At 42.0% G+C, this 27407-nt stretch overlaps 1 protein-coding gene across 6 annotated transcripts in view; it reads left to right on the top strand.

The window, feature by feature from the left end:
* Positions 1 to 26377, top strand: part of MEF2A (myocyte enhancer factor 2A) — a 78477-nt gene extending 52100 nt beyond the window's left edge. For 2 of the 6 annotated variants that reach the window (XM_054273129.1, XM_054273130.1), the window contains exons 4-11: positions 3465 to 3602; positions 6473 to 6692; positions 6885 to 6944; positions 16613 to 16803; positions 18366 to 18389; positions 21950 to 22079; positions 24834 to 24960; positions 25375 to 26377. In XM_054273129.1, the coding sequence (XP_054129104.1) occupies positions 3465 to 3602; positions 6473 to 6692; positions 6885 to 6944; positions 16613 to 16803; positions 18366 to 18389; positions 21950 to 22079; positions 24834 to 24960; positions 25375 to 25714 (1230 nt within the window). In that variant the 3' untranslated portion in view covers positions 25715 to 26377. Of the gene's footprint in view, positions 1 to 3267; positions 3400 to 3464; positions 3603 to 6472; positions 6693 to 6884; positions 6945 to 16612; positions 16804 to 18365; positions 18390 to 21949; positions 22080 to 24833; positions 24961 to 25374 lie in introns of all 6 variants that reach the window. The other 4 variants (XM_054273135.1, XM_054273132.1, XM_054273133.1 and 1 more) reach the window with 4 other exon arrangements.
* The last annotated feature ends 1030 nt before the right edge of the window (positions 26378 to 27407 follow it).

Genomic DNA, 27407 nt, shown 5'->3' with positions numbered 1-27407 from the left:
AGATTTCACACCTGCATTAGTTCATTCTAAATATTTAGCATTATTTTCTGAGTGAAACCAGTATTTTTCTCTCATCAGTTAGTGCAGCCTGAGATCAAAGCTGCACAATCTTAGTTACTGGGGCACAATACAGTGTGTTGGCCAACATGTTGGAACAATTTCCAGTAATTTTGGCTAAGTCTTAGAGGAAGTGGAAAGTAAGGCAGATTTACTGAAAGGGCTACACATTCCCTTACATGATCTGGAAAACAAGACTTCACACCAGAAGGTAATTGCAGTGAGCATCCAATAACAAAACCTGAAATTTAATGTTCTTTTCCCCTCTTGCTGTGGTAAGAAAAAATTATGCCTTATATCTATTAGTCTCCACTGCAAATACTATGATTTTGTTATAAACAAGCTTTTGTATCACAGCAGAGAAATAAAACTCTCTTCATGTTACACAAATTATTTCGTCTCACCAAATTTTTCCTCTGAACAGCCTCAAAGTTAATAACGTTTTGATCTCTGTGTTAACATCTTGGAAATTGCTCAGGGAGCCGAGTTATTTACATTATTTGGAGAAAAAACAAATTTTAGCCCTGGAGAATCTCGAGGGCGGAGTCACCCCTTGTTTGTGGATTTGGCTTCGCCGGGTCCCCGCGGAGCGGTTCCCAGAGCCCGGGGCCGGGGCCGCTCCCCGCCGTTCCTTGTGGGGCCGTGCCGGGCTCTGTGGGGCCGTGCCGTTCCCTGCAGCCGGGCCGTGCCGGGCTCTGTGGGGCCGTGCCGGGGCCGTGCCGTTCCCTGCAGCCGGGCCGTGCCGGGCTCTGTGGGGCCGTGCCGGGCTCTGTGGGGCCGTGCCGTTCCCTGCAGCCGGGCCCCGGGCCGGGGCTGTGCCGGGCTCTGGCGGGGCTGGCTCCCCTCGGCCGCGCCTGCCCGTGCCAACAGCTCGCGGCATTCCGTGCGCAGCCCTGGCCACCGAGCAGGAATGTTTTACTATTGTGTTACTGGGCACTGATAAAAGTTCGCAGGCTTTTTATGGTCAGGTCCTCCAAGTGGCACTTGGTGTTTTGGTGATAAGGAGGCAGAGCTCTGGCTGTTGGACCCAGCCTTATTATCTGTGACAGGGAACTGTGGCTTAAATCGCTCCACAATGACAGGAACCCCATCTGGAGTGACGGTTTCCAGAGCCTGAAACGGGAGATACTGAGGCATTTTCCTTCCTCAGGAGTCAAAGCAGAGTTAACCCCATTGTTAGCAAAAATGACACACAGTCACCGAGAGGAAGGAGGCATTTTTGCATTTAAATCTCTTCCTTTTTGTTTAAATCGGAGGAGGATAATTTGCCGTTGGGGGGGAATGAGCTGGCAGCATTACATTTACAAGCTTTCACTGGATTGCTTTAGACAATCGAAAGGAGCTCTGCTGAAGCTCCTTGTTGCGAGACTTCAGTTGCCTCAGCGTGTTTGTCACAGGAGCTGCACTCTGTGCATGTCTTGCAGCCCTTTCTTTGCAGAGCCTCCGTGCAGCTCCGTCATCGTGTGCCGGGCACTGTGCGCTGACGCCCAACGCGCCTAAAGACATTTGGGTTCTATTTGCAGAGCGCTGTGGGCTGCAGGGGTTAAGTGTAATCCAGATTACCCAGCGTTAACATTTTCCCTGCTGATATCAAAGTGTAGCAGACTGGCAGGCTGACTTGTTAGGAAGGGCTGTGAGAGGGATAACAGGCTCCGACCTTGAGAGGCCGAGCAGCCGGCCCTTGTATGGCCAAGTCCATTTGCGTGTCTGGCTATTGGTTGGAGGAGCGGCATCGGAGCTGTGACAGGTGCTGGAGGAGCCTACACCTGTTTTCCCCATATGCTGATTTAGTGATTACATTTTTGTGGGAGTTCCAGATACTGTGTGGGATACGTGGAGCAAGCCAGGAAACTTGAGAAGGAATTGCAGCTTATGGTGAACTGTGATATTAAAGAATTTCAGGCAGCGAGTTGGATTTTCAATTCTTGCTTTCAAACTGCGGTAGAAATAAGCAGGATTTTGCATATATATGAATAGCGAGGAAGTAGTATGTATTTTTTATTGTACTAAAAAATCAGTTGACAGTAAAAAAATGCTGGTGAATACTATGAGCTGAAATGTTTTGTAAATCAGAATTTCAGTGCGCAATGGAAATTGCTTCTATAGGAAAACACGGGGTTTTTTTATGGCACTGGAAACGGCAGCTTGCAGATTTCTGATCTTTAGGGGTTTTAATGTAAAATTCATGGAATATAGAAAATTTCTGACAGAAAGAAAGTATGCAACTCCGTTGTCCCTGTACGGTCCTACTGCTGCTTTATGTACGAATAACATATATATGTTTAAAATTTTTATTGCTTTACTTTTGAAACCTTAAAAAAAATTAAAGATTTTTTTTTTTACAGGTAGCGCTTTAAATACTGTTTTATTATAAATTAGAGCTTGCAGAGAAAAATTTCTGATTGTGTAATAGAGTAAAAAAGAAAAACAAGAAATACAAATATATCTTGTAATCTGGTCACGAGACCTGTAGTTTCACATCCTTTCTTTAATGGCTGGATTGTAGACAAGCTTGCTTTTTTTTTTTCCAGGGGATGTTGATGTGAGTTCTCCATCAGAAAACAGGAAGTAGCTCCATAAAGTTAGTCTGAAGGACTCTGAAAAAGCTTATATTTAGCAAACTAAGTCATTTTAGAGAGGCATTATGTAATTTCTTTTTTGCGGTTCTTGTTATCGTGCAGGATGACAGGAAGATCCTGTCTTTGTCAAGTTTCGAGACCGAATGTTACAGATATTAATGTCCTGCAGTTAGTTAACTGGATCAGAATTTTAGCCACTGTGTTTGTCACAATATAACTGTATGCTCTTCAAAATGTGAATAATAAAATTGGGATGCTAAAATCAGTTCATTAAAGATCCAGTAAACTGGCTTTTAATTACCAGTGAATACGTGAACTCCTTTGCCACAAGCATGAGTGTTCCTTGTCAGGCAACTTCTCTCCATCAGCCAGTGTCCAAAAATGATTTTGCTTGCAGTGCTGGGAGATGAAGTGGTTGTAGGGGGAAGTTACCTGCGAGATGGAACCTGGGTGAACCTTTTCTCTTTGCGTACTTTGCCACTATCTTGAAAGACTGATTCTGTCTGTTGCACAGTGAGTTTTGTCTGTGAAATTTTAATGTAGTTTCAGGGGCTCTGAATGATTCAGTAGTGTACAAAACTTCTTGGCAAGTTAGTATGATTTGTATGTGAATTTTCCAATTGTATTTCAGACCTTAAGAAAGAAAGGCCTTAATGGTTGTGAGAGCCCTGATGCTGACGATTACTTTGAGCACAGTCCACTATCGGAGGACAGATTCAGCAAACTAAATGAAGATAGTGATTTTATTTTCAAGCGAGGCCCTGTAAGTACTTTTATTTTATCTCTACTTTTTATTTGTTGATCCTTTTTATTAACTTCATTATTTAGGCTCTGAACAAGAAGGAACACAGAGGGTGCGACAGCCCGGACCCTGACACTTCATATGTGCTCACGCCACATACAGAAGAAAAATATAAAAAAATTAATGAAGAGTTTGATAATATGATGCGGAATCATAAAATCGCAGTGAGTACTAAAGTATGGTTTGTGCTTCTCTTACATGCATGAGAATTTTCATGGTGTTTGCTTACCACTGAAAACCACTTCAAAGACAAGAGGATTTAATGGCTTGAGAAGGGAAAAGGACTTCTGAGGAAAAATGAGGTTGTGATACCTGATCTTGTTAAAATACATTTTATTGTAAAGAATAAGAAGAATCTTCTCTAGCTTGGGTTTTGTACTCCCAGTTTTTCATACCTTTGGAACACAAGACAACATTTCAAAATTTCAGGAGCCTACTGCATTACCTAATCCTACCTAAAATATATTTACCAAGATAGGTTTTTGTTGTGGGGTGTAGGGTCATTTATTTACATCTTGTAGGTCTTCATCTGTCTGGTGATCAAGATTTTACAGTATGTGACAAGCAGGCAAATAGAATTGGATTAATTTTGTCATCTAACTAGTAGAATTTATTTTGCTCAAGTCTGGATGTAGAAAGTTACTTAGATATTTAAAATCAAGGCTGCTGCAGAATGAGAGCCTCAAAAGATTGCTCCACTGAAATTCCAATGGATATTTCCTTGAACACTGAGGCATATTTAACAATTTTCTGCCAAGTGCTAACCCAGTATGCAGCCATAAGTCACTTGGCTCCAGAACTTCAGTTTGGGGATAAAAGGAGTGGAAATGTTGCATGTTTTTTGTGGAGGTGTTCACAGTGACATTTAATTTCCACCTACAAAAATCAGTTAGTGTTGAGTATTGCTAAGTATTTTCTAAGCAAAATAATACAGGGCTCTGGTCCAGCCTTTGAATATTTTAAGTATGCAAATCTTGTAGCAGTTAAAGGAGATGAACTGGGTGGGTTAATCTGCACAGACCCTGGGGCACTTGAGTAGTGTCTCCAAATGACTGCTGATATTGGAAATCATTTCATCGTTCAGAGCCTAAGAGATCTCAGGGCACTGAACAGCAAACTGACAGTCATGACACCCAGCATCACTTCTGTTATGCTTGAATAAAACCAATATATTTTAGGTTTTCTTTGTTTTGAAGATTCTGATATCCGACATTTCTGTGTTGAGACATCTTTGGGCCTCATCTCTCAGTATGTTACAGCTAAATGGGTTTTTGGGGAGAAGCCCAAATGTCTGTGTGGACATCAGTGTAAATAGAAAGGGCAACATTATCTTTTAGCTCTACAGCTCTGTATTCGTAACTCAAATCTGACCAATTATGTGTTTGTTTCCAGTACTTGTGGGGCTGTACAAGAACACAGTTTCTCTTGTTCTCGAGCACTCATTGCTGTCAAAGGACAGGAATGAGGCAAAGCGTGAAGAATTCGGTCGTAACCAAATGAACACCATAGATGGGCAGGCAGCCTTCATTGTAAGGTGTGGGGGGAGGCTGTCACTTATTGGTTCTGTATTGAGAAACCTACAGAAAAAATGTTCCAGCTGTTCCCTCCTAGCAGTGTGTTCAGCAGACTTCAGGTATTTCCAGTTTAGTTTGAGCTGCTTGACAGTGTGCTGTGTAAAAACACCCTGGGTTTGGTAGATACTGAGTAGTTTCCAGTAGTTTCCCCTGAAAACAAGCACCAGCAGGGCTTGTCATTGGTTAGATACTGTGAATGATTTGCTAGCTTTGTTTTGTTCTGCTTCATTAATTTTTCCTTCCATCTGTGCCAAAAATTGATGATTATTCTTAGAATGCTTCAGTAGGGACATTGTTGTTGGCTCTCACTAGTAAGAGGTTTTGTTTCTTGTAGAGAATATATTCTGCTCTCTGAATTAGTATAGTTATCGTTATATTTCTTGTATTATCTAACTTTTCATGCAGAAGTATCATTCTAAGTGATTTTTAAGCTACAGCTGAGGAAATTGCATTTTTTAAAGTGTACTTGCTAGGTCATGTGTGTTGGTCATTTGCCTTTGACCCCTTAATCACAGCCATCACCTCTCTCTATTCTGTCAATAAATACTACTGGGGTTTTGTCCTTAAATTATACCTGTCATGGTTTTGTTTCCAGTAATTATGAGAGTTGTGAAAAAAAATAGTCCCTTTTGTTTCAGAAACCCATCACTGTCAAAGGATAGGAATGAGACAAAGGCCAAAGAAGTTAGTCATGACCAAATGAGTACCATAGATGGGCAGGCAGCTCAGCTTTTGATTCAATAGCTGTTGAATAACAAACATATATACTGCAGAAAAACAGTTGCCTTTTAAATAATGCTGTAAAAACTAGAATTAAAAAAATTAGATTTGCAAAAAAGATGGAATGGTTATTAAAGCAGGGGTTTGGGGAGCCTGAAATGTTTAAATTTAAATTATTGAACTTTGTGATTTTCTAAAGATCTGTTTATTTTTTTAATCTGTTGAAAAACAAAGTGTGAGAGATTAGTAGCAATATATTGGCAAAGTTATTATGTTATTAGAAAATGTTATTACTAACTTGTTCTTTTTTGTGTGATAATTGTTTGTAATGTGCATGTTTATGCTTACATTTTGAAGGTACAACAGTTCATTGATTTGTAGACATGTTTAGCTTGTCATTGCTTTGTAATAATCCAAATTAACTGTTAGATTTATTGTATTTATAAGCTTGTGAATTCATGTGAATACTTTTAGTTTTCTCTGTTTGAACTTTACATATTTGAGAAGTTGGAGTAATTCTTTGGCACTGTAAATCATGTCATGTATAAGAATTTAACACCATACTTTACAACAAATGGATGTTTTAAAACTGTACGCTTAATAGAGTTTAAAAACTAACAGAATTAACTTTAATAAAAACCAACAAACTGCCATGACAGAATTTTTCTGATGTGCTGTTTCTGCAAACACAGTTCGTGCTAACGGCGCTGTCTCCTTGTTCCTCGTCCTCTCTCCCGCAGCCCGGCCTGCCCGCCCAGAACTTCTCCATGTCGGTGACGGTTCCGGTGTCCAATCCCAACACTTTAACCTACAGCAACCCCGGGAGCTCCCTGGTGTCCCCATCCCTGGCTGCCAGCTCCTCTCTGACGGACACCACCATGCTGTCCCCACCCCAGAGCACCCTGCACCGCAACGTGTCCCCCGGGGCGCCGCAGAGACCGCCCAGCGCCGGCAACGCAGGTGAGGCTGCTGCTGCTGCTGCCCCCCCTCCTTCCACACCTGCCCATCCCCTGCCAGAGCCCACAGGAGCCCTCCTGAGTAACAGGCTCTCAGTGCTGCCAGTGCATTTGCACAGCTCAAGTTTTGACGTACAGAATTCCACGGTACTGTAATGGGGCAAGTCAGTTTAATGCTCTGGCTTATTTTGATTAGGTGGAATGCTGGGGACAACTGATCTCTCAGTGCCAAATGGAGCTGGTACCAGTCCAGTGGGTAAGTGCAGTACCGTGTCTTTGTTATAAAAAATAGTCTCGTGGTTTCAGTTTCTCAGTTTTTCAAAAGCAATTTTTTATTTTGACTCTTTGGAAAAAGTGGCTGTGGGAGAACAAAGGTTGTAATTTTTTTAGCTGCACTGTTATTGTCAAGTTTTATAAATTATTATCAGGCATTTAACTTTTTACTGCTGTGCCCTTTCCACTTCAGTTATATTTGCCTTTTTTATTTTAGTGGTTTTCAGTAGTAGCGTGCTGCTGCTTTTGTGTTTCTCTACAGGTGTAATTGCAGCATTCTAGAAACATCTTATGTTTGCCAAATCTGAACTGTTGCACTAAAGGCAGCTCAGCTCAGTTCTCAACTTCAGTATTTGCAGGACCTGGATGTTTGATGCTGGTTGTGGTGCCAGTCAGAATGAAGCAAATACAGACTGTGTTGTTTGTATTGCCATGTGTATCTTGCTAATAATTTTCTAGCAATTACACGAAGAAAGCAATAAATCTTGGAAACTGATAGCTAGGGTCTGTCTTAGTTTTGGATGATGATCAGAATTTCTTTTGAAAACAAATTAGAGATCTCGCCAAAAATCAAATCCACAATATTTTTTGGCCTTCAGTAAAAATATATGATAGCACTTTTTCATTTCAATAATATTTTGTCTCCCCTAAACAAAATTTAGCACTCTGATAGAGAGGCAGGCAGCCACTGAAATGTGCCGTGCCACAGACAGACAAAATAAATGACAGCTCACCCACTTTGGTCACATTCCTCCTGTGCCTCTGGAAGCCGTGCTGGCTGAAGGTCAGTTTAGCAAACACACCCAACTCCCCTTGGGAAGTGTTCACAGCATGGAATTAGAGAAGCAACTGTTGACCTTTCAGTGTTTGCCCACTGGCTACTTAGTGTGGCAGCTGGGAAAAAGTTCTTTGAACATCAAGTCAGGCAATTGAATTGATGAATAAAAAATGCTGCAACTCTCCAAGGCTGAAAGCACAGGATTGACTTTCCACTCTTTATCCACTCCTTGGCTATGTGCAGCAAAGATATGAAATATTAAAGAGTGGTTTCCATCAGGTAAGCAAGATTTTAAATGGAGGAAGCTTCCTCAGTTGAAAAAAGATTACTATTTTTAGAAACTGTAGAGGTCAGATGTTGATTTCCGTATAATTTTTCGAGTCAGACTAAATAAGTTTATTATCAGGCTGTTTCAGGCCTCTTTTCCCAAATCAGGCTTTATTAAGAGAACCTTCAGATTTAAGACTCCTTCCTTCAATAAGCAAATAAAACAGTGGTTATAGGGTATCAAACTCTAGAAATGCCCAGTTACAGCAGCTTGGGGGACATATTTAATGCAGTAAAATGTTTTCCTCCTTGCATTTATTAATAGTTTATGTAAAAAGTCAAAATGCATCACTTATCTCTTACATTGCAGAATATCACACCCAAGATGTTATACATATACCCACTCACTTCTAGAAAGGTTTGTCATGCAAGTGAGAGTTGTGACTGTACAAGAACAGGGGAACGTCTTTAGTGAAACTCAAATACCTGCTTAACACCAGAATGCTAAATTAGAGGGGTACCCAGAGTTGTCAGAGCTCCACTTGCTGTAAGTTCTGGCATAAAAACTTTGTAACTATTGACAGGTGCACAGGAACCTTCTCAGTTACAGCCACAATCAAGAAATCATACGTAACCAGATTGACTAAATCTGCTGTCAACTTGAGCTTGACAGCTGCTGTTGAAATGTATCTCATGTTAATTATGTCTGCAGACAATAATGGTTTTAGTTTCTTGCTGCACTTATTGTAGAATTCACTTTTAAAAAATGTATTTTCTGCTTTTAGCTTCCAGGTTGGGGTTTTTTTTTTTAACTTCTCAGGAATGGAGAATTCTCCTGTGGGTTTAGTGAAAGGTCACGTGCCAAATTTGCAGCTCACAATTTATAGGAGTGATGTCAGAGGTAAAGATGGAGTACTGGCATATCCATGTTCCCATATATTCTCTTACAAATAAAGGAAAACTCCATCTTCTTCAATATTGTGAAGTTCTTGGGAATCTGAGGTTTTGTTCTCATTTTCTTGAAAGACACTTACATGCCTTTATCTCTTAGTAACAAGCAAGTAAAGGTTATCTTGCTTATTTGGGACCCAGTTCAAACAAAGATGTTGCATAAAATGGCTCATATTGAGTTCACACAAGTCCTTTTCTCAAGTCCTGTGTAACTGGATTGGAATGGAAATGATTTGCTTTAGCAGTCAATCTGCCAACTTAACAGTTTTTCTGTGGAAAATAACTTTGAGTAAAAATATCTGCATGTTGTAGCAAAGATTGGTAGGTGGTTTTTTATATCCAGAACAGAAAATTTTGTGATCACTTTATAATACTGAGAGCTTACTTCACATGCAGCTGTCATAACTCTGAAAAAGCATTTTCATTTTGTAATATTTTTAAAATTCTACCCACCACATAAAAAACATTTGCTGAAAATTTTTACTTGGCAAATATACCAGTTTTGAGAGGGAAAAAATGTCCAGCATTATAATGGAGTTTGCTCTAGAGCTAATTTATTATTTTTGTTAATTAGATTAAATGTTTCTGAGCTAGATCATTGATGATCTTGTTGTTCCTGGTCAATGTTCAATGGACATCAAACGTGCTTCAGGAGTCTCAGATCACCAGGATGGGGAGAACACTTCAGGCAAAGTAGAACCTCACATGCCCAGATACAGAGGAGAGTTTCTTTGGCTTAGGGATGGATGGATGGATGGAGGGATGGACGGATGGGTAAGGGATGGATGGATGGATGGATGGATGACATTCCAGTTTGCCATGAGAGCTGCTTTGCTGTGTTCCAGTGGATTGGTATCACCCCATGAAGCATCCCCAGGTTCCCAGTGGAATGCACTTGCAGTGACCTTGTGCCATCCTTGAGGACTCTGAGAACCAGAAAAGCTCAGAAGTAGCACCACAATTACTCAGTCTCTGCTTTTTCTTTCACACCTTTCACGTGTGCTGTTGAGCCAGAACCATGCCAAGGACCTGAGCTGGTTTTCAGTGCCAAGGCTGCATGAAAACCATAAACCTTGAGACCTAAATTCTTCCCAGTCCCAGGGGATTCTTAAGGAATTTTTGGAAGTGGAGGCTGTTTATGATTTCACAAAGGCACAGTATTTTCTGTCTGTGCATTTCTGTGTCAGTGAAACAGCCCTTCTGATCAATAATGCAGATTAAGGACACAGGTAATCTTTTGGAAAAGAAGAAAAAAATAAGAAGAAATTCTCTTTCCTCTTACATTTTTACCAGGACAATGGATAAAAAGATCTGGTCTGTTTGACTACTGAATTTCTCCTCTTTGTTCCAGAGCTATATGTTCTCTAATGCCCTCACTAATCTTCAGGTTCTGAGAATGTGAAGTAACCTCAGGAATACTGATTTTATTTGGAGCAGAACTGAAGGGTGTATCTGCTGGAAAAGCTGTGAGCTGTTGGATCTCTACTAAGAGTCAGTGTAGATCATGTGTGGTCTTTTATCCTGGCCCGAGGAGGGGTTTTGCAGAGGTGCCACTGACAGCTTGCACACACCTGTAAACTGCTTGGAGTTGCCAGAAAGGGATCAAGACAGAACTGGGAATAGCCACACCTGTAAATGGTTCCCTTTGTCTTGAGGGCTTGGCTGATGGGGGAGGATAAAAGAATCTCTGAGCTTGGTTTTGCGCAAGTCTGAATCTGCAGCAATCTGGAGTGCACAGAGGCTTCAGTAACAGAAAGGCTCTGTGCACACCTTTCTAGTCCAGTTTGGTTTGTGGAATGAGAGACACCCCAGCAGGGGTGTCCAGCTGGCTCCTGAGAAACACCTCATGCAGTTTCATGCAAATATTCTGCACTGATGCTGTCAGCATCTTCCTTAAGAAAGCAGCTTTCTTCTGCCTCTGCCCCACTGACATTTCCACAATGTCCCTTTGCCAGCCTATTAACCTGCATCAGCTCCAAGCCTTGGCCCTGTGGGAGAGGACCACAGAGGAAAGCAGTTGCAAATAAACCCTGAGAGCATGGTCCTGCTTCAGGCTGTGCACTCCTGTGCTGTTTCAGGTCTGGGCTTCCTCTTCAGTGTGGCAGGTAGGAGCAGTCCCAGGCAGTGTTTCCCTGGTGAGAGCTCCTCACTTCCCAGCTGTGTGGAAGGGATCTGACTTCAGAGTGTTGGTTCACCTGCTGCCAGGTGCAGCACACAGAGGTTCCTGCTCTCAGCACTGTCAGCCATGGTGGCTTTGCCTTGCTCTGGGCTCTGGCAGGACAGGTCAGTGCAGCAGGGAAGGGGCTCAGGCATCCCTGAGGAACATCCAGCCTGTGCACTGCTGCAGCTGCCAGGCTCTCCTGGAGGAAAGGGACTTGTGGGAGGGGGCTGCAGAGCAGCTGTTCCACAGGGTATGGGCTGAACCTTTTCCTTTGCTAACAAAGGCTCATCCATCCATCCATCCATCCATCCATCCATCCATCCATCCATCCATCTCTCTCTGATTAAATCAGCTCACAAGAAATGAGTGGCTAAAATCAGCATTAAAAATGTGCTGGCAAGAAGAAAGAAAGAAAGAATTGGATATTTTTTTTTTACTGTAGCTCTTTCTCCTTGGAAACCACCCATCTGCATGACATGAGGTCAGTTCAGCCCCTGAAGTACCCTTGGTTTCAGTTCAAATTTCATATCTTGCTGTATGTGTTTGTTATGTTACCAAAATTTCTGATTTACTGAGAGGTACATGACAATTCTGGTTAGAATTTGCCATACAGAGAACAAATTGTTAATCTCCCAACTGGGTTAAAGTAAGTCTCAACATTTACATAATGTCCCCTTGCTCAGGATACAGTCACATCCTAGGTGGTTTTAAACCTGCCATTCCTCTCCTCCTTTCTTTGCCACTCTTTACATTGGCTTTGTATAGACACACAGAAATCAGCAAGTTTAGGAAGTAAAGTGATGTAATTAACTGTAATCTGTCTAATTGACAGAAGACCTTAAGGACATCCAGTTGCTGTTGGTGATGTTTCACTCAGCTACAAGAGCAATATGCCTTTATTTAGGTTTGCTATGGCATTCTGAACAATAACCACCCCTTTAAATTCTAAATATCCTTGAAAATTCTTTCTCCTTTTATGTAGCTGTAGGCAAAAGAAAATTTCCAACAACCTGGGAAATGAGCTCTTTTTAAGTTCTGTAACATGACTAAGCATTCCCTTGACATTTAGTCATGTGTATTTCTTTTTTGCTGCCTTCTAATATCTAAAGTACTGCCTTAGAAGCATAAATCTTACATGTTAGACAGGTTTCAAGACCTTATATTACTATCAAAGGTATTGATTTGTAAAGATCAGTAGGAATACATTTATTTCAGATTCCTTGAGAATTAAATTCTTTCCAAAGCTAATATAGAACTGGAGCTTTTTGAAACAATGGTAGAATCAGCAGTGAGTGTTGTACAGAGCTGAAAATGGTAGGAATGGCATATGCTGTTTTTAATTTGCACTTGAATCTGTCAAACTAACCCCAAAGTAAACAAATTGAGCAACTAATGCACACAGAAATGCTGTTGTTGGTTTTACTTGCAATATGTTCCCCTGCCCAAGGTTCTTCATGTCAATGTTTTCCTACAGTAGATCTTATCTGGCCTCCTGATGCCTTGTGAATCAATGGCTTGTTGCAAACACGATTTTCAGTTTGCTTCTAATTGTGTGACGTCTGTTGGCTTTTATGATGTCACTGGAGGCATAAATATTTATTTACTACAATCCTTACTTTTGTTTAATCTTACATGGCTTAGCTGCTTGTCCACAATTACTCCAAAACTGTGTATAACTGTGTTCAGTCTTTCTCCAAAATGAACAACAGCAAAAAAAAAAAAAAAAAAAAAACAAAAAAAAAAAAAAACCCACACAAAAACAAACAAACAGAACCCAAAAACCATAAAAAAAACCACAACCAAAAAGACACCCCAAAACAACCAAATAAAACCACCAAAAAAGAAAGATTAATGGCATCAATGCCTGTAATTTATTCCTTGAGTAGTAATAAGTACACGGAGTACTTTCCAGCCACGTGTGTTCATTGTTTCAGCTGATGTGATTTATACAGTGAAATATGAGTCTGGCTCATGTAATTGAATGCTGTGTCTTGGGCTGCAGGACAGTAAATGAGATTAAGCTGTATTATGTCTCTGAAGGCAGAATATCCAGTTGGTATCATGGGTGGGTTGTAACATTTCCCTTCAGAAAAAAAGTTGCTTCAAAAGTAAACACTTTCTGACTAAACAAGAAGTAAGCTAATGTACGTTGGCAGGTTTTGTTATCATCAAATCTAATTAAATTATGATTCATATAATTGAGAGCTTATATTTGCATTGGTGTCTGTTTTCCAAAGGACTGTTTTGAACATGCTTTCACGTCTGTTTTAAGGAATTAGAGTTAAATAAAACTCTTCCTTTGGAATTAAAAACAGTTGTATTTTTACACATATGTGGGATTTTATATTCTGTTTCGATTTCCAGTTTGAAAACATTTTTAAACATAAAGTATTGTCTTTGGGGAAGATCTGTAGCAGGTCAGATAGAAACAATTTCTGTATTATATGAAATAGTAAGTAGAATTTATGGGGTTATTAAGGCCTTGGTTTGGCAAAGGGCTGTGTAGTTGCATCATCCTGTACTCATTATCTTTTTCTGGCTCCTGACCTTGCTCCAAGAAATACCACACATTTAGTTATCCTTTCACTCTTAACTGGTAATTTGATTTTCTTATTAGATTATTAAAAGGAAAAAGGCTTGAAGTTTCATACTAAAAAGGAATATTCTGCACTCTTATTGGAGCCCCAGCATATGATCCCTCAGGTGATCAATACAGACACTCCAGTGTTTGCTCAGTGTTCAGTGCCAGCTCTTTATCACAAAGGGCTGCTATTGGATTCATACCCATAGTATTGCACACTTAGGAGATTTTTTATTCCTGTTCCTCCCATTTTAATTTATTCTAAACACTCCTTTGGAGAAGTGCTCAGCCTTTTGTCAGAAGAAATGCTTTGGCTGCCCTGCTGCCGCCTGATACTGCACAGAGCAGGCAGTGGCAGAGAGTTTGTTGTTTTTGACAGCAGCACTAAAAGCATGAAATGTTTCTGAAGGATTGGCAGAGCCCTGGAATAAGGGCTCAGGAAATGACTGGATTGGGTGTGGAAGAGAGACACTGTCCAGATTTAACACACGGGCTACCGAAATACTTGAACCAGAGGACAGGAAATGGTATCATAGGATGGCCCAAAGTGTACAGAACCCACTGTTTGTACAGAGTGGGATTGTTGGGCAGCTTGAACTGCTCACAGCTCACAGCCCTGCCTTGGAAAGGTGACACTGCCAGCCCCAGTGAGCAATAAAATGCTATTTATTGTTGCATTAAAGCCCAGACTTTACATCCGTTGTAACAGTAAGTTCTTTAAATGCTCTGGCATTTTTGCTGAAAATGGGAGGTGCCATAATGAAGTTTCAGATATAATTTGGTGAAAATTATGCCATTTTCTGGAATTTTTCCTCCCTAGAGTGTTTGCAAATCCATTTAATTTTTACTCTGTCCATTGTGGAGGATGTCTCTCAATCTCTGCAGGCTGGCTGTAGCTCATTCTGCTCTCATTTATAATGGATAGGAATTGATGCATAACTGTGTTAACAAAATCAAGATTCTACGAAAACCATCTCTGTTTCAGGAACCTTAAGGGTAGCAGAGAACTAAATTTCTCCTTTTGGCTTGTTGGTTTTTCCATGTGACCCAGCTGTGGAGAGTTTTCTCCTACCAGTCAAGAGTATATTTAGCTCTAGTGTGTATTCTCAGCTCCAACCCAACTTTTCAACCACTCCACCTAAATTTTATCACTAACATAGAAGCATCTGAATAAATTCTGCTGTTTTCTGCTGAGGAATGTAGATCCTTTAATCACAAAATCAGTTTCTGCTGTGGATTTTAATACAGAAGGAAGAATGCTGACATCAAAAACTTGACTTTCTGCTGTGTTCCTTCTTTCCCCCATAAGTTCTGAGTTAAAAGTCATATTCCCATACCTCCTATGCAAATGCTTCAGGAAAGTACTAAATTAGAATGACTCCTCCTTGCTCTGTTAACCTTGGAAAACTCAGGGGACATATCAGATCATCCATGTATGGTCAGGCTTTTGGCACAGTGGGAAATGCACATAGTGAGTAAATCCAGAGGAGGCCTCCTCACAGCATCCTGGTGAATTCCCATCGAGGTTCTCAGTGTGCCCTGGCTGAGTATCTTGGTAGTGCCAGGCACCTCCATGACGTTTTTTGCCCTTGCTGAGACATGTTGCTGTTCTTCCTTTTTGCTGTGCTTTTAAAGGCATTAAAAATGTTGCTAAAGAAGTAGAATGTGACACTGACAACTTTCTTATTTTAATTGCTTTTAGATTAATATGTATTTAATGCAATAAAATTGGATTGGGCATAGGGGCCTATTCAAATTAGAATAATAATGCAAAATTCATGCCAGCGTGGCGCTATGGGCGATTAAGAGAGAATTTCCCACACAGTGAACTTTGTCTCACAGACTTTTCCCTGATTGTGCCTATAAAAGCTGCTTTCAGACCTGCAGTGTTAGTGCAAACAGAATCTCACTATGAATTGTGTTTATTTATACACACACACACACAGGTTCTGTAGGGTGAACTATGGGGTTCCCTGTTGCAAAATTCTCCTTAACAACTTTTTTTCTGTTTGCAGCTGAATAAGGTTTGTGTATTTTGGGAATTGTTGCTATAAATATGTTTCTGTTATTGGAATGTGGCTTTAAAGTTTTTTCTGAGAACTATATTTTGGTTAACATGATTGGTGCTTCTGTCAGGATGGGAAAATAGAATACTGGACACTTGACTGATTTACTGCCTTGCTGTTGTTTTCTGGTCAGTTCTGAGTGTGAGCTGAGGCCTCTACCTTGAGCGTATTCAACTCTTGGAGATTTCAGTGCTGAATCCTGGACCTGTAGGCTTTGGCTTGTCCAATTCCTCTTAAAATGAGTGCCAGGAGTAAGGCAAAGACTTTGTTAAAGAAACCTATGGGCATAAATGATGTGTGTATCTGGAATGAATTTGAAGGGAAAGGATTTATTCCCCTCATTGTTGCTAAATATAATCATCAGACAGTAAGTGTTGATACTGAAATTAGTCCTACATGTCTTGGAGGTATATAAAGAATAAATTTTAGGGACTTTAAGAGCTGATCTTTCGTTCTCACAGCAGCAATTCAGTGTGGTCCATGCTCTCTCTGTGGGGGTGGGGACCAAGAGGGGTTGTGCAAAACGCTCACTTTTCTGCAGGCTCAGCCTGGAGGAGCTTCAAAGGGCAAACTAAACACAACGGATGTTATTAGAAATAGTTCTTTGGCAATTTGCTCTTCTCAGCGTTTAAGCTGCCACAGCGTGCCCTTGAAGTGATATTCCCTTTCCATATTGATCCTCTGGCCAGAGTGGTTTGTGCTTGTTCAATTGTTCAATACTCAGCCCCTTGTGGGAAGTTTGTTATCGGAAGTTTTACGAAATAAATATTTCATAACTGCTACATGAGCACCAAAATTTTGTATTGTCCTTCTCAGTCTTACGGTGCATTCGTTTTTCCTCTTTCAGGAAATGGGTTTGTGAATTCCCGAGCTTCACCAAGTCTACTTGGTACCAGTGGTGGTGGGAATGGCCTAGGCAAAGTCATGCCTACAAAGTCCCCACCTCCACCAGGAGGAGGAAACCTTGGCATGAACAACCGCAAACCCGACCTCCGTGTCGTCATCCCACCCTCCAGCAAGGGCATGATGCCACCACTGGTGAGTTCAAACATTTACAGTTCTGGGTCTGGCTTTGTGGAAATGGGCTGTTCTGCCCACATGTACAGGGAGAAACTGGCTCACCTGCTTGCCATAGGGCACAGGAATAGTGGGGTGTTTGTATTCTGAAATGCCACTGATGAAAGTCAGAAGCACAGATTGTGATGTGGGGAGAAGTTCAGCTTGTGAGGAATTTTTACAGCTGCAAAACAGCAGTCTGACCTGAATGTGGTAAGAGCACAATCATAGAGACAGGGCTGGGGTGTTTTGATCTGACATCCCTCTGACTGGGTACTGAGAACTCCGGTGGTTTGGAGGATGTGGGTTTTAAAAAGGGTTATCCATTATTCTGTGGAGGAATGGCTGATCTTATTGGTGATGTGAGCTCTATTAATGTGCCCTAAAGCACATTTTGTACCTGTTTTTCCTGGGTCGTAATGGCTGTGGGATGTGAAGAGCAGCTTCTGTGGTGAGGAAGGGCTGAGAGCAGCAGTGCTGTGATGTGGCACCGTGGAACGTGCCCTTGCCTGTCCTCGGGGCTCTCGTGTCCCCAGCAGGGCCATCAAAGGGCCCTGAGTGCTCTGCAGGGCTGCTCTGCTCCCTGGCACCACTGTTTGTCCAGCCAGGCTGGGAACAGCACGCAGCTCTGTGTCAGCCATGAGGCAGCCACGGCCTCAGCCCAGAACGGGTCTTGCAGGAAGTGTTGCTCTGTTTTTCCTTTAATTTACTTGGCCAAATCCTTTGGTCCTCGTTTTTTGCTGCCATGTAGAAATTTTCAGTGTCTCTGTGGATGTTTTCTGTATATGGAAGAATGGGCCATAACCAGGAGGAGCAGGATATAAACAACACAAGTACTCTCTATATAATTCCTGTTTGTCTTTAAGCTACAACAAGCGCTTACATTTGCTACTGGTACTCGTGATGAATAATGCCAAATTAATCCAAGTAACAAAAGCTATAATTAGCCTCAGAGTAATGATTCTTGAAAAAAAAAAAGGTTTTCTAGGAATACTGAAATGTAGGAGAGATAGGAAGTACACTGGCTGATCATTACAGTGACAATTACACTTTTAATTAGAAATAGAAGCATTAATGCAGTTCTGATGTTAGTGGTGCACAGCACCTGTTTAATGTTGTGTTGTGAAGAACAACATCATATTCAGCTTTGGGTTTGTCTGTGTTTTTGGGGGAATTAGGAGATTTCAGAGTAGATGCTGGCATGGAATGATGGTTGTATGTGAAAGTATTTTGTTGCTGAGCTGGTTTATTGGATCAGTGCAGGCAGAGGCTGCTGTGCTGCACATCCCCGTGTCCTTGGGGTCACCAGGCTCTTGCTGCACCAATTTCCCCAAAGCCATTGTTCTCAGAACAGCAGGGTTTGTGTGACACCAATTTCATCAAGTATTACATTTCTAGCAGTATTATCTACAGAATCAGGTAGCAAATCCACATTATTAATTAAAATGAATCAAAATCCTGAAGCACAAACGTGATCTTTTCTTTCATTTGAAAGCAATGCTATTTTTAGTAACTGTGTTATCCCTCTTGTTTGCTGAGTACAGTCGGAGGAGGATGAATTGGAGTTGGTGAGTTTGGGCTGCTGTTTGCTGAGAGACAGCAAGATGCTGGAAATGTCTTTCACTACAGCTTTTTAACTGTAGTTTCATTACATATTTTAAATAATTCCAGTGTTCCCTTGGTAGCAGACAAAAATATATTTGTTTTATCAAACTAAAAACCCGACCAATTCAAGTTGAAAACACGTTCAAAGTCAGTGCTTGCCATTTGTAAACTTCCAATTTTTTTTCCTGAAAATGTTTCTGTTTTTCTTGGAGGGAACATTGGAAAAGAGCCTTACAAAGTAACTGTCCATGTGTATAGGATGTGTACTGCCTTCTGTATGAAATACAAATAATCACTTCCTATCCCCTCAATTATTGGAATATTTTTAGGAAGTGGCTTCACTTGTGAAGTTCAGATTGCAACACCAGCCCTGTGTTACTTCTCTTCCTTTCAAGGAGATGACATCATTGCTGGTGAGGTCACCTTTTCGGAGGTTAGAATTATTTCATCCTGCGTGAGATTATCAAACCACAGGGGTGTTCCCTGTTTACCAAAAGGAACAGAGAATTGCAAATGAATAATTCTACCTTTTTTCCAGTGGAAAGATATTCTGCTTTTAAAAGGAAACTCTTGGGATTTGAGTGTTTTCTATTTTTTTTTCCCTAAAGGTTTTAACATTTGGCATTCTGTCTGGAAAATCAACGTAAGGCTAAAATAATTCGTAACTTATTTTTAGAGCAAATTTCAAATTGTTTGGCTGCTGTGGCACAAACCAGGCACAAGATGCTGTGTCAGAATCACAGAGAAATAAATCGACCTATTGCAGACCTTGACTTCTTGTTGAACATGGACCTGTTGCTCATATGAGGCTCTAATTGCATGAAAGCATGGAAAAATTAGTGATTTAGATAAATTTCTTGATGAATGCATGCTGCTGGTTGATTTTTACCTTAAACATGAGAAATAGATTTAAAAAGTAAGGGAAAACGTTTTTTGAAATACAAATTGAAGTTTTTAAGCATTATTGGGATGTCTTGCTAATCGAGCAGTGAAAGAGCTCTCCCACTTTCCTCTTGTCTTCAGAGAGGAGTGTCTGGTTTTGAGTGCAAGAAGGAAATCTCAGTGTAAAAACAATTGATCAGATATCATTGGAATTGGGATTGGGATTGAATTGGGGTTGTGATTGGGATTGAATTGAATTGGGATTGTGATTGGGATTGGATAGGGATTGGGATGGGAGCCCTCGGCCCCTGCCCGGGGCAGCAGGCGCGGATGCCGCGTGCACATTGGGCCATCTAGTGATGGAAGTGGGAGCAGCTCTGCCAGGAGCAGCACAAGGGAAGGTGCAGGGTCTGCCTCAGAGTGGCAAACAAACACAGCTACACCTGCAGGCTTCAGTCTGGTGCTGATCCCCGTGCTGGGAAGCAGCTCCAAATCCCAGCTGTGAGCGCTCGCTCTGTGCTCGGAGCTGAGCGCTGAATGTGAAAAGCAGCTACCAACGGTAGCAGAGCATGAAATAAAGATACTGAGTTCTTCCTGCTGCATTTGCACCAGTTAAAAAGATTTTTTAAAAAATCCTGAAATTTGTCATGGAAGGACAACAAATATTGGGCTGATTTAAGTATTAGTATTGCTTAGTGTCTTTGTGTGGCTGCGTGTTCCAAGAATTATATTCAGAAAGAATTTACCTCAGAAAACCACCTTTATTAGCCACTCAAAAAAAAAAAAAAATCCCATAAGGAAATCCTTTGGTCTGGATTGTTTCCCAGTATATTCCTCTTTACTTTTCCATTATGCAGTAATCCCAACTTTATAGGCAGCCATCCAAGAAAGCTTTGGAGAAAGGTCAATTCCTGACAGACACAAAAATCTGCTCTAATAACATCTCTTTATGCCAGATAAACTTGGTCTAGGGGAGATTTTCAGAAGTACGTAAGTGATTTAAAGGGATCAATTACAGAAAATCAGAGGGACTTTCTCTGGGAGCTTTGAAACCTGGGAGCTCTGAAGCAGAGTGGGCACATCTGCCACTGTGTGTGTTTGGCAACAAATGCCAAAGAGCCCCCAAATCCTCAGGAGGCTCAAAGATGGGAATTCAAGAGCAGCCAGACACAAGAGAGATCAGAAGCTGGCAGCCAGTGACAGCTGTGGCTAATTTTAATATGGGAGCTGTGATATATATTTCTTTCTTTAAATGGGAAAGATACAAGATTGATAACCCTCAATTCATCTTCATAAATTTAAGCTTAAATTGAACACAGCCCCATTTCTGTACCTGCTCATTCTGATATTTTTAAGGGAATGATGAATTTTTAATGCTGCTCGTTCTCTCAAGATTAGAGTGGAGAAAAAATTTAAGTGCTGCAGATCCTGAAATACCTGTGTCTGAAATAAGGGAAAGGAGTAGTAACTTCAGTTTTGTAAAGTTATGAAATGGATCCCTACCAAAGAGATGAGAAACTGCTCCTTTTGTAGCAAATATTTTTTCAGAGATAGAAGTTTGCTTTAAGAAAATGTTATTTTCAGCAGATTGAATCCCAGCTCCTTGTAGAAATACAGGGTGTAGAAACTACTGCTCTTTCTAAGAATTCTGCAGATAAAAGCAAATATCTGTTCTTGAAAAATAAAACCCTAGCATTTTGTTCTTGACAGTATTTGTCATGGCCAAATGGTGTTGAACCTCGTATTTTTCAGGAAGATTTGCAGTTATCACTGTGGAGAGCAGAACATTCTGTGGCAGCAGCTTTGCTGTCTGGTGCTGTTCACCACAGTGTTTAATTAATTTTCTAACCAGCAAATTTGGTTAGAGCTTATTTCAAGTGATATGTTTGCTGCAGATGTTCATTCCAGTATATAGGAAGGACTATTATTAAAAAGCCAAATTGTGCCCACAGTTGAATTATCTGAGACAATCTAGTTTAGCCATTTTCCCTGTCAGAAAAGCACCGTTGCTCTTTGTGAACTCCAGTGTCATTTGCTTGGAAACATATCTGCATTATAACAAGTGCTCTCTCAGTTTCTCAGGAACCATGGGAACAGCAAGATTATTTTATCACTGAAGTCTTATCAACACAAATTTAGAAGATCTCTGTGTTCCTTTCAGGACAGGTGTAGTCAGCACAGTGTCAAAACTGGCAGCTGAAATTTGGAAAATTGGATAAACAACTGTGAAGTGGGAGAATCTCTTCTGGTGGAACTGCACCTCACCATCTGCACTAAAACCTCTTTAAAAATAAGACTCGAAACTCTTAAATCACTTAAGAACTTCTGAGAATTGTTGTGTGTATCCCTAAGAAATTGCATTAATTTTTGTGTGTCCTACAATGCTAACACTGTTGAAATCTGCATGCTTGGGAAGCGGCCCAGTGAGCCTTCAATTAATTTTTCATTTCACTTTGGCAAGATCGTTTTGGTTGTCTTGAAATATTTTAGCTTTTTTAGAAAACCAATCCTGACAAAAAGGATGCGTTCCTAACTCAGACACAGCAGAGCAGCAGGCTGGGATGCAATGCTCTGTTACACTGGCACTGCATTTCCCCTTGTTCTCCTGGGCTCACGAGGTTTGTTGTTTCCCTCCTTGCAGAACACCCAAAGGATAAGCAGTTCTCAGTCCACGCAGCCCCTGGCCACCCCCGTGCTGTCGGTGACGACCCCGAGCCTGCCCCCGCAGGGCCTGGTGTACACGGCCAGCTGGGACAGCGCCCCCAGCACCGGTAAGTGCTGCTGCCTGCCTGGAGCAGGGCCTGCAGAGAGCCCGGGGGCACGGGCATGGCTGTGCCCACGCCTGTGCCCACACCTGTGCCCACGCCTCACACCTGTGCCCACACCTGTGCCCACACCTGTGCCCACACCTCACACCTGTGCCCACACCGGGTGATTTCAGCTCTCCTGGGATCCGGGCCCCACACAAGGAGGGACGGGGTCTGTGTGGGGTTCCAGGGAGAGCCTTTGTTGAGCTCCTTCCTCAGAAGGGTGCAGGGGTGAAGGCCCCTGAGGCAGGGAGAGCCGGGGTTTATATGGGGAGCTTGAGGGGTGGGACGGAGCACCCGAGCAATGGGATGAGGGCACAGGGGTGGAACAGAGGGGAGGGACCAGTAGGGTACATCTCATCTACATGCAACGGCAGGGCATGCTGGGAGAAGCTTTTTTGTCACCCTAACCATGGAGGCTGTCACCTGAGGGGTTGAGGGGAGCGTTGTGGATTCTTCTCCCTCTTGGCCCACTGGCCTCCACAGCTGGGGTCAGGGCTGGGACTGCACACAGGAGTTAGAAGCCCAGGAAATTCACATTTCTGTGACACCTGACTTTGTTTTCCTCTTCAGTTCAAACGAAGGCTCTTACTCATCAAAACTGAGCCTGTAGCAATCCCGCTGGGAACTGGAGTGCCTCACCTTTGGGCAATAGCTGATCCTTCAGTACTTCTCTTCTTCAGATACTTTTATTGTCTGCAGGACCTTAAAACAACTTTTTATCCAGGCTGGGTGTGATGTAAGGCATTTGGTAATGTAAAAGTGATGAGTGGTTTGCTGGTTGGGAAAGTAGTTCATGAAAGTCAAGTACTAAGTGATGGAACGTGAGGCAATGGCAGCCTCAGGTTGCACAAGGGGAGGTTTAGGTTGGGTAGCTCTGGTGTTCAGTGGCTGTTCAGAGCAAACCCTTGTGCTCCCTGCCCAGAGGAGCCTCAGGGAGTTTCACCTGACACAGCCCTTCTGTCCAGGATGCTGTTGCAGGGAGCAGCTGGGTGCATCCCTCACTCAATAACCTGGGAGCTGCTGCAACACCAAAAGCTGAGGGGGGCTGGAACCTCAGGAAGCAGAAAAAGCACTGGGAACTGATGTCCTACGTAATGGACAAGTGCTGGGCTGTGATTTTAAACTCCAGCCCGTTTCCTTTGAGAATGCAAATCATTTGTGCAAAGCTTTCAGCCTTTAGTGGTTTTCACACACTTCAGAATAATTTCTATTAGATTGAACCTTTCAGGGGATTTTCAGGAAGAAATTTGATGTTAAAGCCAAATTGTTGCCTGGGGATTCTCAGGGTAGTCTCCACTTACAGCACAATTTCAGTTTTGCAATTCAAGGACTAAGATAAAATTTAAATACCTTAATTGTTTTTCTGGATTGATAAGGTTGGTTTTTTTCAGGACTGGAAGGGATAGCTTCAGCTCTTGGATCCTTAATTAAAATGTTAGATATCAGTTTTCCACAGATACCCTATTTTATATAATCTGTTTTGGTATTCTGTAGATTGTTGGAGGAAGGGCCAGAACTAACTGAATTACTAAAACAATCCAGGTATTTAAAAACATAATAAACCCCTTGCAATCAGTTAATTAATACTTGACACCTGGGCAGAGCACACCAAGCCATAAATTCCTGGCTGCAGGTCAGTTGTTTTGCAGAGGTACAGACTTCCAGTGCTGCTTGTGGGGGCACAGCAGCGATGGTTTCTGTGGTGCACGAGGTGCTCTGGTGTGTACACCTCACATCAGGTCACTCCTGCAGCAGGGCTGTCCTCCTGTCACTGCCAGCAGATGTGGGATTATTTAGGGAATTAATAATGCAGCTAATTGTGTAGTGACTTGTGTGCTCTTTGGAAAAATAGCTCCTCAAAGCCCTGGCACCAGACACATTCTGTCTGAAGTGTCAGAAGTTAATTGTCCATGGTCATAAAAGCTGTAATTGCAGTGGAAAAAAATGACATGGGAACTGAATTCCTATCAGTGTTTCCTTCAGGTCTGCTCTGACAAATCCCATCAGCCCAGCACATCCATCTCCAGGGCGTGCCTGGGCTGCACTGGGCAGGTGTTGGAGACCTGGCTGCTCTGCAGGCTCAGTGCATGTCTGGGTCACTGCAGGGGCTGCACAGTTGTTATTTTTTCTTTATTTTTTAAATTCAATTTTAGTCTTGCAGAAGGGGCTTTTTGGGTCAGTCATCTTAGGACAAACCTTTCTGAAGCTGTGCAGAAATACGTGTGAGGGTTTTCAGAGTTTTAGTAGAAGTGACAACTGAGAAGAAACGAAGCAAAAAGAAAAAGGCAGCCCAAGAAACTTCACCTGCTGGAGCAGCTGGGACTCCTGAGGCCTTCAGGAAGAGTCTTGCAGGGATGTTTGTGGGTCTCTGACAGCACAGGGCCAAGTCTTACTGTAAGGTGCACATCTCTCTATGTACACTGCATGAATGTGTTGTACCTGTGGGTTTGGAACAAGCTCCCAGACAGCAACATGGAGAACCTGAAAGCAGAATGCAAACATTTTTCATTTGGAGGCCTCTGTACTGTTAAGCTCCCCATGAGCTTGGCAGGATTGCTCCTGGACTTCAGAGTTTTCATGTTTGAATTCCTTTGGATCAGCTGCCTTTATTTGTTCTGGGCAGAAAGCCTTTGTATTTGTATTTATGTGTATATGTGTTATAAATATAAACCCCCCTATAAATTATTTTGTTGTTTATTTGTTTCTCCCTCTCAGATTACTCCTTGACTAGTGCAGACCTGTCTGCCCTGCAGGGATTTAACTCCCCAGGAATGCTGTCCCTGGGGCAGGTGTCTGCCTGGCAGCAGCACCACCTCCGTCCCGCGGCCCTCAGCTCTCTTGTGTAAGTACCCAGGGCAGCACTGGGGGGGCTGCAGCAGCTGCACCAGGGGAATATTCAGCACATTTTCACCTCTTGTCTGTGCTGGAAAACATTTGTGTGTGTCGAGGTGTTTGTCCCTTCAGTCACCTCCAGCTTCCAGCTAATGAGCTGTGTCTCTGCAGGCTCAGCCTCTACGAAGGGGGCACCTGTGTGGTGACTGAACTGTTTGGCAATAGAAAAGATTTGTTTGTTCTGAACTTCTCTAAATGCAGCTCAGACCTTTACTTAATGATTTTTTCACCTTTGCTCTTCCCAGTAAACTTCATTTGTTTCTGTGCCGAGCCCCAAGCCCTCACCATCACAGACACGTGAATCACCACTTGGTTTTCACTTTCTGCGTTTTCTGATTTGCACATTTCGGTTTTCCTTCCCCAGCACTGGCAGCCAGCTATCTCAGGGTTCAAACCTCTCCATTAACACCAACCAAAACATCAACATCAAGTCGGAACCGATCTCCCCTCCCCGGGACCGCGTCACCCCCTCGGGGTTCCCGCCGCAGCAGCCGCAGCAGCCGCCGCCGCCGCCGTCGCGCCAGGAGCTGGGGCGCTCCCCGGTCGACAGCCTGAGCAGCTCCAGCAGCTCCTACGACGGCAGCGACCGCGAGGACCCGCGCAGCGACTTCCACTCGCCCGTGGTGCTGGGGCGGCCGCCCAACGCCGAGGATCGCGAGAGCCCCTCGGTAAAACGCATGAGGATGGACACGTGGGTGACATAAACCCGCCGTGCCGCCTCGCAGCTTTGTGTTCTCAACATGAACTGTCCTGACATATCTAAATTTATAAATAAGGACGTGAATAAGTATATTTATATGTATATACATACGTGCATATATATATCTTCACATGCATATATATGTGCTAGTGTGTGTAGCATACACCAATCATCAGGCACTTACGACAAACTCTTGTATAGCTGCAGATGTCCCTTGGTAAAAGTAACAGAACAATCCCGTAGGTTTGAGCTCTAGTCTGGCACTTACCTGGACTCGTGTGTGACCCCAGCCCGGCCCGCGCACGGCGGCGTCCCCGCAGTGTCTCCTCCTCCTCCACACCCACCCGAGCGAGGGCTCGCCTGTAGTACCGTCCCTGTGTGTAGTCAGCTCTATGGTTACTCGTAGTTAAGAAATAATTGCTTTGTAGCAGCAGAGCAGTAGAAAAGCAGGAAGAAGAAAGCAATACTGTACATAAACTGACCTTTCTATTACCCAACCTGGCATGGGTCTCTATTGCAGAGGGTGCATGGAGAAGGGCTGATGCTATAAGAAATAAAAATAAAAAAAACAAAAACCCTGTTTTGCACGTGCAAAAAAAAAAAAAAGTGTATTGGGTCAAAGAAGTGATTTTTTTAATGAGTGAAAGAGAGCATAGAGAACTCGCATGAAATATTCAGAAAATATTAGCCTAGAAAATAGAACATTAACAAAATAAAATTAATATATTAAGTTATAATTGGAATATGTTTGACAAATTTGTTTTTACGTTCATACCTTTGAAAAATATAGAAACGGATTTTAGCTCATGTATATTTTATATTAAAGAAAACAATACCCTAATGAATTGAAGACTATATATAAAGTTATATACAGTACTTTTGAACACATTCTGCTATGAATTATTTATATAAGCCAAAGCTGTATGTTGTAGCTTTTTTGTAGAGTATAGTTTTATCTTATTTTGACTTTCTAGTTTTTGCTTTCAAAGATGAAAAGGAAAAACTTGCAGGCGGAACCTTGGGGGAAAAATAAGCCATGAACACTTATATGTAAATTTAAATTTGAGCCAAACTCTTTGTGTATATAGCATCCTAAATATATTATCACCTTTGGTGTAAGTACCTATGTATTGTACGGTCACCAGATTAAAAAGTATATTTTTGTGGATTGACGCCAACTTGAAACAAGGCGAGGTCCTTATTAAGTAGAGTATTCACTGTTTAATATTTACTATTTTGTTAAATATACTGTACTTTCTTTGGATTTTAATTATTATTAATATTATTATCCAGATTTTTCAGAGGGTGTATAAAGGGGTTGGCCCCCTCACTGGTGGTGAATGTGTGCCGTTCAATTGTAATCTCTGTGCTGTATGGTTAAGCTTCATTATACATTTTATATATATGTATATAAATAGCAAAGTGGCAAAAAAAAAATCCGGTGTTAAGTTCATCCTGCATAAATATAAAAAATCTGTTACAACACATTTTAAGGCATCATTTTAAAGCTGCCTCTTCTGAGGAGGAAAAAAAACCAGTGGAAAAACTTGACCTAATTTCTCATGATAGGGAAATGACACATATCAGAGGAGCACAAAAGGTTTTGTGAGTTGGCAAGTGGTTTGGGAAAAATTTGCTGCTTCCAAGAGAGGGAGGAATGCAGAGCCCCCTTGTGCCACGAGACTGGGCTGGGAGCA

The sequence above is a fragment of the Melozone crissalis genome, unplaced genomic scaffold (assembly GCF_028551555.1).
Source record: "Melozone crissalis strain CALT ecotype California unplaced genomic scaffold, PUWL_Pcris_2 ptg000014l_1, whole genome shotgun sequence".
Classification (NCBI taxonomy): Eukaryota; Metazoa; Chordata; class Aves; order Passeriformes; family Passerellidae; genus Melozone; species Melozone crissalis.
Note: the sequence above shows the minus strand (reverse complement) of the source record. Positions and strands in the feature narration are given on the sequence as shown.